This window comes from Thermobia domestica, chromosome 15 (assembly GCF_964235325.1).
Source record: "Thermobia domestica chromosome 15, izTheDome1.hap1.1, whole genome shotgun sequence".
Lineage (NCBI taxonomy): Eukaryota > Metazoa > Arthropoda > Insecta > Zygentoma > Lepismatidae > Thermobia > Thermobia domestica.
In genome coordinates this window covers 70,820,893-70,833,814 of record NC_137468.1, presented here as the reverse complement: position 1 = coordinate 70,833,814, position 12,922 = coordinate 70,820,893, and the positions used below count along the sequence as shown (strand labels likewise).

The 12,922-nt window shown below is 32.7% G+C and overlaps 1 protein-coding gene across 2 annotated transcripts in view; it reads left to right on the top strand.

Moving 5' to 3' along the window:
* LOC145671076 (tripartite motif-containing protein 2-like) overlaps positions 1-12,922 on the top strand; it is a 52,971-nt gene that overhangs the window by 33,845 nt on the left and 6,204 nt on the right. For both annotated transcript variants that reach the window (XM_081739813.1, XM_081739812.1), the window contains exons 4-6: positions 4,717-4,884; positions 5,745-5,960; positions 10,430-11,489. In XM_081739813.1, the coding sequence (XP_081595939.1) occupies positions 4,717-4,884; positions 5,745-5,960; positions 10,430-11,489 (1,444 nt within the window). The remainder of the gene's footprint in view (positions 1-4,716; positions 4,885-5,744; positions 5,961-10,429; positions 11,490-12,922) is intronic.

Here is a 12,922-nt window from a genome sequence, read left to right as displayed (position 1 = left end):
ACACTTCTTTTCCATTACTTGACTCAGATTGGTGTGGTAGAATATCAGGACTGAAGTTTTGCATCCAAAGGTACTGCAAGTAGCTGATTGTATAGGTTTCATAGTAACTTTAATAGTAAAGTACAGTTAGTATTTTCGTAGTACAAATTATATTTATTGTTACATGATCTGTTGTTGTCTGGTTCACCTGTTTTCACAAGTGTACACAGTTTCCAGAAAATTATTCTAAACAATTAAAAAGTCAATAAATTTAACAATAATAATAATGGAGCAAAAATATGCAATGTTTGGGAAAAGTAACATTCTAGTGAAAACTTTCGAGAAATTATTTATGAAGTTAGAAAAACAAACTAGAGAAAGGGTATTCAGTTAATGCCCCATCGGTAGAGCTTTTATTTATATGATCCTTTTTTGGCGTCTAAACATATATATAAATGTACCGACGGTAAACTAGGCATTAGTTCTATTAATTTAGTGAAATGGATTGTTAGTTTTATACAAGTTTAATCCCTGTAAAATAAAGTGTATATCAGGTTGTCTAAAAAGTATTAAACCTTTGGAAGTCAAAGTTAAGAATACATTTACTGTGATTTAAGAATAACTTTATGAAACCACATATCCACCAATAAATGACTTCTGTCATTTTTCCTCCAACATTATAATCTCGTCGGTATAGAACTTACGTGGTTTCTGGTTAATAAATTGTGATAAGTGATTGATTGTCACAGGCTCCTTTAAAAACTAGCTTAACATCATTCAGGGAGTTCTTCGGAGACCGAAACAAATAGTCTGACGATGCCAGGTCCGGACAATATGGTGAATGCACTAAAACGTTCCAGCCAAGTCTAAATTTCTGACAAATCGTAAGATATATATGTATATGCAGTCTGGTATAGGACACCCTTTCTGTTGACCAGTTCCTTGCATTTCTTTTGAATTGCAGCAAATGTTATAAAATATGTAGCAAATATGTTATTAAAGATATAACAATTCCAATAAGATTATTATTAATAATACTTTGTAAGCAGACTTACCTTTTCTATTGCGCAAAATTAAAAGAAGCCAAAGTCGGTTCTTTGTATAGACATGCTGATTGCACACTAAATCGCATCATCAGAGATGGTGACGGTAAAAGATATAAATCATTTACATCCTTTGTTTTCTCCTTGGTAACGTAGGAAATTGAAGGATTAAGGTGATTCGATTAAAAAAAAAAAATAAATAATAATTTTCTTGACTCACTTGTAAACTGAATTCTTGTAGCATCAAATTTTCTGCTTGACATAATTAACTATCTATCGTCAGCCTTAATAGTTTCATAAGAATGTGACCCGTGACATAAGTTCGAGTAGTTATTTCTAGTTAGTGATGACAGTAAGACACAAGTATTGAAATTAAGGTATTAAGGTGTAAAACAACTGTCATACAACGAAGTATGGTATTTATACCAGAATGCTAGCCCAGTTGTGTAATTCACACCTGTAAAGTTGAGAGTTACGCTGATGAGAGGTAGACCATTCTGAACTGGAAAAAAAAAAAAACTAGTTTTCACAGGAAGCCGCTTACCTCCTTACCTGACTGGACTCTGTAATTAAGATAAGCTTTGATAATTACAATAACAGCAGAGCTACTGGGTTTCTTGTAACACTAATGTTAGTAGTTTGGCTAATCTACTAATATATTTAGTGATGAGGTGGAAAATTTTCCGCTACGTTTTTCCGAAAAATTTTCCGTTCTAAAAAAAAAAAAAAAATAAAAATAAAAATAAATAAATATATATATATATATATATATATATCAAGTAACAATTCCTCAGTAATCATAAAATTGATTGAATTCATGTATAGAAATGATAAAAAGTTAAAGATCGTTTAAAGAATCTGAAAATTTTCATGACAATTTTCAGTACTATGTAGGAACAAGCGATACAATTTTTCATGAATCGAAATATTTTCTGTCTTCTATGGGAAAATTGAAGAACTGTTTAAGTCGGAAAATTGTCATCATTTTGAAGCAAAAAGTAAAACAACTTTTTGTGAATCGGAAAGTTTTATTGCTCTGTAGAAACAAGTGAAAGGAATATTCATAGATCGGAAAATTTTCATTACGATGTAGAAACAAGTGGAAAAAACTTTTCATAAGCCGGACAATTGTGGATATTATATATAGTGGTGTTAGATAGAAAATTTTCCACTATATTTCACTGCACATTGAGCTACAAAATTGAATTTCTGTGGAGGAAAGTTAGTCAGCAACAAATTATAATTTTGCAATTAGCTTTCGGAAACCGGAAAATTTTCTAATATTTCAAATTGGGAAGTAAATATTTACATAGTGTTTCTCTCTCTCTCTCTCTCTCTCTCTCTCTCTCTCTCTCTCTCTCTCTCTCTCTCTCTCTCTCTCTGTCCCTCTGCGAGCTCCTTCGTTGCTAAGCGGTTAGCATATGCGCCTTTGGCATGAGAGACCTGCTTCGATTCCCGGCGGGAGCTCATGTAGTTCGGATTCCACGTTAATCAGTTGGTCCCGTCTCATAGCTTCGCTGCTAAAAGGGACGTTAAACTCAAAATCAACTCAATTCAACTATCTCTCTCTCTCTCTCTCTCTCTCTGTGTGTGTGTGTGTGTGTGTATGTAAAGTGCCGAGAACATACATCGAGTTCGTAAAGTACAAATATCCCATTCTATTATTTAAAATATAAATTTTTTAAAAGTGATGAATATTTTTCGATTCATAAAAACATACATCACTTATTCGTACATCATTGGTTAGCCGTAAAAATATTTGGTAATAAATATTGTCTTAAAAAGTTTCATGAAGTGAAAATCTAACGATTCTTCATTTCTTCAAAAATGTTTCAAAAACTTCAATGCGTTCCTCTCTCAGAATCCACCTTTGATCTCACAAAATTATATTTGGTCAGTTTAATACGCCTAAGACAAAGTTTTCTCATAGCTTTACTACTTTACTTAGATTTACATACTGCAACATTTATAAATAAGTAGAGATAATATAAAGTGCCTACTGTAAATTTTTGACTATCCAAAATTCGAGTTTAAGTAACTCATGATAACAAATACTGACCATTTTCTGGAAATAAACATTTATTTATTCATATATTCATTCAGAAGAGAAAGTGAAATATAACTAATAAGGAAGCTGATTTGTGTGATTGTTCTTCTAATAAAATAATAAAAGAAACGTATAAAGCTGCACTATTAGCGCTGCGTTCTAAAAGCAACAAGTAATTTCATTTTATTTTACAAAATAAAAAAACATTTCTTTTATATATATATATATATATATATATATATATATATATATATGTACTTGTTCTATGGAATCGTAATTATTTCCAATACATTTTTATACATAATAATGATAGTTTTACAATACAAATATCTGCTCTAAGATGTTGATTATACAAAATTCCAATATTGAAATTATGATTTACGAGTGTTAACACAAAAAAATCAGAACATTTCTTTTTATTTTGTGTTACAAAAATAATCTTCATATGGAACTTTTATGTAGTTATTTCATTACATAGGCAGGCCTATATGTGAAGAAATAGTGGAATTTTCTGTTTTTCAAATAATTGATAAATTCACAAAGGTTTGTTTTCGATTTCTTGTTAAATTTTAGATATTGGAATGGGATATTTGTTCGCTACGAACTCGATGTACGTTCCCTGTACTTCACATGCATACACACACACACACACAGACAGAGAGAGAGAGAATCACTGTCTAAATTTTTACTTCCCAACTTGAAATATTAGAAAATTTTCCGGTTTCCGAAAGCTAATTGCAAAATTATAATTTGTTGCTGTCTAATTTTCCTCTACAGAAATTGAATTTTATATCTCAATGTGCAGTTAAATATAGTGGAAAATTTTCCACCTAACATCACTATACATAATATCCAAAACTGTCCGGCTTATGAAAGTTTTTCCACTTGTTTTTACATCGTAATGAAAATTTTCCAATCCATGAAAATTCCTTTCACTTGTTTCTACAGAGCAATAAAACTTTCCGATTCACAAAAAGTTGTTTCACTTTTTGCTTCAAAATGAAAGTTTTTCGACTCAGAAAGTTTTTCAATTTTTCCATAGAAGACAGAAAATATTTCGATTCATGAAAAATTGTTTCACTTGTTCGTACATAGTACTGAAAATTGTCTGAGCCATGAAAAATTTCAGATTCTTTAAACGATCTTTCACTTTTTAACAATTTGTTTAGAACGGAAAATTTTCCGGAAAAATATAGAAGAAAATTTTCCACCTCACATCACGGCTAAACAACGATGTAGGAATAAATGGAGTATGATTTTTATGAATCGGAAAATTTTCATCACTGAATATATTATTATTATTTTACTTACATACTCAAAAACACTCTTTTATTTATACAACTGCGTGTGTTTCTGCAAATAGTTATTGCCATCTTCAGCACAGGTTCTTTTAGAAAACTGCTATTGCTTAACAAACTACATCGCCGTTGATTACCATTTTTCTCTACCCATAACTTTGGCACTTTCAGTAGTCTTTTGTCTTTAGTGAAAGAAAACAGATTGCCGAATATATATAAAAAAGATTTAGCTCACGGTTCAGATAGGAAAAGCGATAACATAGTTGTAACTATATATTGATATCTATAAAATTATGTAAATGTAAACATTGTAAGAGATTATTGTAATAATTGATTTTTTTCCCCACAGGAACTTCTGTTTTGTGAAACTTGTGATACTGTGTTTTGTACATTATGTACTGGTGGAATTCATAGTACGCCTTCAACGAACAGTGAGCATACGATAATACCTTTTTCAATAGCCATCAAGAGAATGTCGGAAATCCTGTTATATAAAGCAAATGAATGCATATCAAAGGTAGGTACATGTGTTACCGCTACAGTTTTGAATTTTATATTCTCAGTTTATGCTCAAATTTGTTAGATTTTACGTAACATAATTAGGTTATTTGATTAATTCTAACATAAGCAGGAACTGTTGTTCGTCTATAACATAGTCTGGTAGTTCTAAACTCGAATTTCACTGTATCATGCTTATAAGAGTTATCTCGGTTATTATTATTATAGTGGTCTCATGTAGCATCATGTAAAAATTCAGTGTGAAATTGTGTATGTGTGTATCTTATAATGAACAATAACGTAATCTATTAACTACTTCTTTATCTTAATTTTCTTATTTTTCTTAATCCACATAAAGATCGAACTATTTGATTTTGATTCATACTTTACCAGACAAAGCAGACTACTACCTCTCATTGTAATTTTTAGTGTTTTCCTCTTGGTATGCCCTTGTTTATAATTGCTATCTTTTCCGATTTTCTATATTCTTGTAATTAACTGTTGCAGTAGCATATACCGGCAGTTAAAAATAGTATTAAAAGCTGGTGAGAAACTCATAAAGGCAGTTTTTTGTAAATTCGAAGGTGTTTTGAGTTGCTACTTAAGTCATTACTTTGCATTGTTAGTATTAGTTTTGTTCATTTTATCGTTAAGTAATTTATGTAGATAACAGAGTAGCATAACTTAGTAATAGCTATCTATATTAGTGAATAGGATTATAAAATCGTATTGAAAATATTCTGAAACGTAATTCTTATCACACAGAAGCTATCGTGCTCTAGAATAATGAATAATGCATTGTCAGATATGCTTCTTGCTATTGTAAAAGCATGTTGAAAGATTTGTAGTTTCATAATCTAACGAAAATTATGTGTTTAGTTATCTCAGGCTCACGATGCTGTTACCAAAGAACTTCATCGACTTGATGTTACCACAGAGAGGTGTTTGGAACACGTCAATAGAACTTTTCAGGAGTTGATCACCGTAGTCGAGGAAAGATGCCAAGCTATGGTTGAATCAGTTCAGCAAACCCGTTTAGAGAAACGACAAATTCTAGAGGAACAGTTGGCCCTTATTGAAAGTGAAAAATCAAAGGTATGCTATTATAAGATGTGTAAGATATGATCGTACCTTTCTTGTATAAGTTACCTAGCATTAGAGTTTCAGCACATATGAACTCTCAGGATATGCCACGAAAAGTCAAACGAAAGATTTACAAAATAGCTTCAATCAGGTAAATTTAGTCAGAATTCAAAAGCAGCTGGAGCTATTCGTGATTAAAGGTCAGCGTCCTCGCGTTTTAAATGGAAGATGTACGATCTATGTTAAGCTGTAAGGCCACGTTTATCTTTGTAGTAAGGATAAAAGCATTAATAGAGTTCGTAAAAAATAATTGTCAGTTACTAGTGATTTGATTTAACCGAGTGAATAACCTATATTATGGGGTAATATTTAACAGTATAATATTATAATAATTAAATATTTCCTTCCCTACTCTCTTCATTGGTCACATGGCGGAATACGAACGAAAACTTTGAAAAATTCATAATCTTATTTGTTCTTTGCTGATACTGTATTGTGTAATGAATCATTCCATTAAAAACTAGCCAGACAGCTAAACCTATTCTTGCTACTCACTCAAACATACAAGTATTAAACACAAACAGGAAAAAGTACATTAACATACAAAACGCTTCTCAGAAAATAACCGAATTATACGTAATATTATGGAGAATAAATATTGCTAAGCGTTCAGTTGTACTGTTATGTAAAAGAGATTAATTTTCGTACCAGTTAATATCATGATCCCATCTTCAGTTTAGTGTAAAATTCTAGAATATTAACTGAATGATTTTTGGCGTTTCTAGGTGAATATAAATCCACGACTGAATGTGATTGCGATTAGAAAATGTTTGGAAAATACTAATAATGATAAACACAGTTGCAATTTTTGAGTGTAGTGACACTATTATTACTATCGGTAGTAGTAGAATTAGATATTTACCATAAACATATTAAGGCGTGAGTTGGCCATAAAGTTTTTTTTTTCTTTCTTTTTTCTTTGAAAGGGGAAATTCATAAATATATGATAGTTTTATTGTGTTAATGGCGCATACGTATATTAACTAGCAAATGGAAGAATGACGAAGATGGTTACAGCATTGAAGTCATAATGTAAAAATGTAAATGTACGGTGATGAAATGTTTGGTACGATAATTAACCCTTAAGTACTACTCATGTTTTTTGCTACATTAGTACTACGCAGAGTTTGTCAGACTCCGAACAATAGATTGCGGACAAACTAAAAACACGATGTTAATTTTCGCACACACATTAAATATAACCAAGAAATTAGAGGAAGCGACAATCGGGAGAAGCGGTAGAACGGGAAGGTATGGCGGAAAGCGGAGTCTGACAGACTCCGCGTAGTACTTACCGGTTAAGAAGAATTCAGGAGAGCAACCCAAAAAATCTAAACCAATTGTGTTTATTACAAAGAGGTTTACCAGATGAGACAAGGATTTGAATTTGTAAAACTTTCGCTTCAAAGGTATGCGTTCTATTTCTGACTCATCGTGGCTGTAGTTAACATTTAAAAATTAGTGGTTCATATTCTGCCATGCGAAGAAGTAAATACTTCTTCCTTTTACGCTCGAGGGTGGTGTTTGTGCATATGTGTAAATAGCATCACTGTTATCTAACAAAATAAATATTATTACACAAAGTTTTTGGTTGTTAATTAGATCAAAAGGGTTTTTTTATATATCACTAAATGCATTAATAATTTATTCACGATTACAAAATGTTCATTATGGATGTATACTCTTTTGAACGCACTTATTAGTTGATAGACAGGGTGAAGCATTTATGATGTCTAAACCTTGATAACCGAGAAAACAAAAGACGGAAAAAGGCGAAACTTCGTATGAAGCAACTACAAGGAGGGGACCCTTTCGCACTGAACACCCAATGAACTGTGTTGCCAACCAATATAAAATTGTTTCTTTTCAAATGGCACTATGCCAGATTATTACATATTTCAGTTTTACATGTTAAAACAAAACTTAAAATATCACATTTATATTCAGTTTTTGCAAACTAAGGACTCTATAGTATCACAGTTATTCAAAGTTTGAAACCTTCTGTCCCACGTACAGCACAACGGAGATGGAAAGGGCAATACACATCCAAAGTACCGTAGCGTTGGATACCATGGTCATGATAGTATTTCGAATGAATAGCAACCAAGTTACAAGGGGTTGAAAATTTTATTATTTTTAAATGATTTATTTGCAAAAAACTGGTTAGATAAATATAATATCTAAACATTGTATACTTTGCAATTGAGGAATAAATCATTTTCCCCGTTTACAGCACTTCGATATATCTTATCATTTCAAATATATGATAAACACTGCTGAAGTTTACACTGCTCAAATTATGTAATTGCGAGAACTTGTAATTGCGAAAACTTGTAATTACAGCTGTCAAAAGCTATTGCTGTAATATTATGAAAGGAAAGAAAAACAGCAGTCATTTTAAATATTTTCTACAAACACGCCATTTTAAGCAGTATTTAGAACTTTATCAATGTTTATCATATCTCGAAACAGTGTGAGATATCGAAGTGCTGTAAACGGCAAAACAGTTTGTTCGTGCATTGCAAACCGTACAAGTAACGTATATATGATGCGTATCTAAGCATGCTTTTGAAATAACATCTTTCAGGGAAAAAAAATCCACCCTTTTTTTACTTAATTCTTATTTATCTGAAACACTCATATCACGACCGTGGTATTCAAGGTTAAGATTCTTTGGATCTACATTGCCCCATCCATCTCTGTTGCGATGTAAGTTTGGTAGAAGCTTTCAAACTTTGAAATAGTTGATGTAATACAACCTGAAAAAAATATAACTTTATATTGGGTTGGCAACACTGTTCATTGAGTGCTTCTGTTTAATAATGTTAAGATGTTTCCCTTCCTATAGTTGCTTCTTGCCAAATTTAGCTCCTCTTCCTTTTTTGTTTTTTCCGTTACCACGGTTAGACATTATAAATGCTTCATTCTGTATACATATATGCAAGTAATTGTTATGAACATTTCACAATCATGAATAAATAATAATGTACTTATAGATATTAATGAAAGAGGAAACAGCCCATTTTTTAACACACCAGATCCTCTGTAGATGTGAATTCAAGAACGCACAAAGAGTGAAAAAGTGACTGATTAAATTGGGACTCGAATCCGGGACCTTCGGCATACGGAGCCGATTCATTAACCACTACACCACCCAGTCCGCTTCCAAAAACAGCCACTCACTCTCACGCTGTAATGTTATATGGATATTAATGGAAGAGCAAATATTAAAAAATCGGTTGTTTCCTCTTTCATTAATATCTATATGAAAATTTAACCGTCATAAGTGCTTAATATATGGACACAAGAATTGTCCAAGCAATGATCTGTGGTACAGCCCATGTGGTGCGAGTGGAGAGCAGCAATCTCAAGAGTGAGTGAGTGAGTGACTGTTCTGGGAAGCGTACTGGATGGCGTAGTGGTTAACGCATCGGCACGGTATACCGGAGATCTCAGGTTCGAGTCCCGGTCCAGACAGTTAGTTTGTCACTGTTTGTGCGTTAACAATGTACTTAGTTCAGAAAGAAAATATATTTGTTAAATCTAATAAAAATCTTTTCTGTAAATTTTCCAAAACTAAGATTGTGGTTTAACACGCGGTTAGAAATCCGGTATTTTGTGTAATGGCGGAGAACATGATCAAGGCTATATATATGTATGGATCATACTGAAAGTAATGAGCAATTGTTTTTCATGAACCAAGTTTATATATATATATATATATATATATATATATATATATATAAAGAAAGGCATATTGAATTGTAATCTATAGACTTCATTAGTTTTCAACCAAATTTTTTAGTTACGATTGTAGACCTAGGCCAAGGGGACTGTGGTGATGATAATGAATTAAATATTAGAATGAATAAAGTGGGAAGAAACGGGAGAATTCAAAGAAGCCCACGCACACTTTGTGTACCTCAGAGACGCCTTGGTGAAAACAGATCAAACCAGAGATCCCACACACTAGATGTAAGTGCTTTACCGCTGAACTACCGCAGCTCCAAAGTTCTCATTTCTGTCAGCTTTTGAAGGTTTGGAAATACCCTTTAGCGAGTAAACATTACTGATTCAAATAAAAATGAAGTCTGACCAAAACAAATCTTTTATTATTACTAATGTGTGTTACAGTTTCATGTGTCTGATAAAGGCAATGACGTATTGTCGAAACAGTAACACAGATTATTAACAGATATTTGCTGCTTTGGTCAGATTTTATTTTTATTTAAGTTATAAGTAGTTTCAAAGCTAGAATGAGAAGCATTCAAATTACTAATTTATATATCATCATTTGCTAGACTATTAGATAGGAAAATTCGTGTGTGGCTTGCTTTTTATTTTATATATTTTGTGTGAATTTTGCTTTCTATTATTTCAAATACCCTGAGAAGGCTTATCTTTTTTAAAATTCATTACAGGTTGAAAGTGAATGTGAAGGGCTTCAGTATCAAGTAGAAGTACGGAACATAACCCAAAAAATCAGTAGTCTTAGTGAGAAACTTGACATGGTTCAAATGTTGAGTGAACCACGAGAAAATGCCTTTTTAACGTGTGACTTCCATCATGACGAAAACTTCTCTACTATTCAGAATGCCTTAAAAGAATTTGGCCGAGTCCGAACCAGCACAACCTTTCCGAGCCTTTGTGGCGCTGTCGTAGAACAAGCAGTGGTCAATCTAGAAACTGTTGCGACTCTCACCACGTATGATTATCATGGTGATGTGAGAACCAGCGGTGGCGATCCAGTGGTGGCTGAAGTATTCAGTGAATCAGGAGAGCCATTAGTAACGGAAGTCATTGATTGTGATGATGGTACTTATCAAATTAAGTTTCGACCTCAAGCTTCAGGAAAATATGTCTTGAAGATCTCTGTTTTCGAGAGAATGATAAAAGATTGTCCTTTATTTTTTGACGTCTCTGATCATAATAATCCATTAGTTGTTTATGGAGACAGAGGATCTGGAAAGGATGAATTCTTGCAGCCTGTAGCAGTTGCGGTAGACAACGAGGACTATATCTATGTTGTTGACACTGGTAACTCCAGAATCAAAGTACTTAATTCGGATTTAGAGTTTTTAAGACATATCGAGAACGAAGGACTTGCCGGAAGAAGCTGTACCGGAATCGCAGTATCTAAAAGTGGGCTCCTTGTTGTTAATTGGCGTACGAAGACTGTGACCGAGATGACGCTTGAAGGCGATACAATTCATCAATTTTCACATAGTGCATTTAGAGAACCAATCGATATTGCTGTTGATAGTTCTGGTCATATTTTGGTTGCTGATAATGGGACTAGTTGTGTATTTGTCTTCGATTCTCAAGGGAAACTGCTCTTTCAGATTGGCAAGAAGGGACAGTTTAATTTGATCTCATCAGTTACCATAGGTCCAAATGACGAAATAATAGTTGCAGATTCAAGAATTCAAGTGTTTTCATCCAAAGGAATTTTTCAAAAAGAATTATTTTCAGAAGGAAAAGGTAAGTAAATGAGCTTCAGAGAGGGCTTTCGTTAAGGCTCTTCTCTAAGCCCACCCCCCACATTTTTTGAATTTTCATGGATAACAAAAGCAATAAAGAATATTTAAAAAATGTAGAAAGTAATCCAGATAGCATCTACAAAACGCTAAGTAAGTAAGTTAATAACCGTTCACAAACCTCTTCCTATAGACAAGAAATTTACATGCCCAGCTTATAACAACATAATTGGACCCGAAATTTATACATTATACGAAAGATTTTAAAAATAATGAAACAACGAAACAATTCAATTATATGAGAGGTCTTTATATATAAAGCTTAGTTATTACATCATTGATATTCTTTATTGTTTTTAAGTGTTTCACTAAAATTCAAAAAAAGTAGGGATGGGCTTAGGGAAGAGCCTTAAGAAACTTTTGAAGTGGTATAGTTATTGTGAATGTACTTTGACAGAAATTTTTTTCATGGGGTCTGGGACTTTTGGTGCGTATTCAAAAACAGCCCATAAATACAATAAGACATATTTATATATAACATAAATATGTATATCGAAGTAGTAAGTTCTATCAAATTGCAGTGATTAAATTAACATGAAATCGTGGATTGTCTGATCCATTATAGAATTGGATAAAGTATGATAAGTAAGTGTTCGCCGTATCAATAGATGTAAAATTGAGTTTGAAGATTGCCAAATATTTATTGAAATGAAATGATAATTTATAAAATCATAGATCGTAGTAGTTTTTCGTTTATCAGTAATGCAGATTAAAATAAACACGTCAGAGTTAGTTCTTGTAGACCAAGCATGTCAAATTCAATATCTCAAGTGGGCCCAATACTCATCAGTGTACAATACTGCAGGCCGATATTTGAAGAAGGAAAAAAAAAAACCCTTCATGATGTGTTTACAGAATTAGTAAATATACAAAAGTTTACCTAATACTGTGGTCCTTCAAAAATAGCAGTATAAGGATTTCCAGATGGTAGATGGAAACATTGTTTTTACCGACATTTGCTTCAACCAGCTTTCGAATTTTTGAATCGAATTTTTAAAATGCTTAAGTATAACCGTAACAAACTGCAATATTTGTCGTAATGTGTACGTATATGTATTATTTGCACAGTACTACACTGCCGGAAAATAAAATTGTAACACCACGAAATTGTTTTCCAATCTGAACCACATTTATTCCATATACTGTACATGGTACGAATATAAGATGATTACAATATTAGCTCCTTCAGTACATTGTTTTGTGAACGGCACATCTATCATCACACTACCACCACCACTTTAGTACCGTGTATACCCTCCACGAACTGCAATACAGGCACAGATTCTTGCATGCATTCGATAATAGAGATGACGGATACAGTCTTGCGGTACATTCTGCCATGCCTGTTCGATCTGGTCGCGCAAATCAGCAACAGTT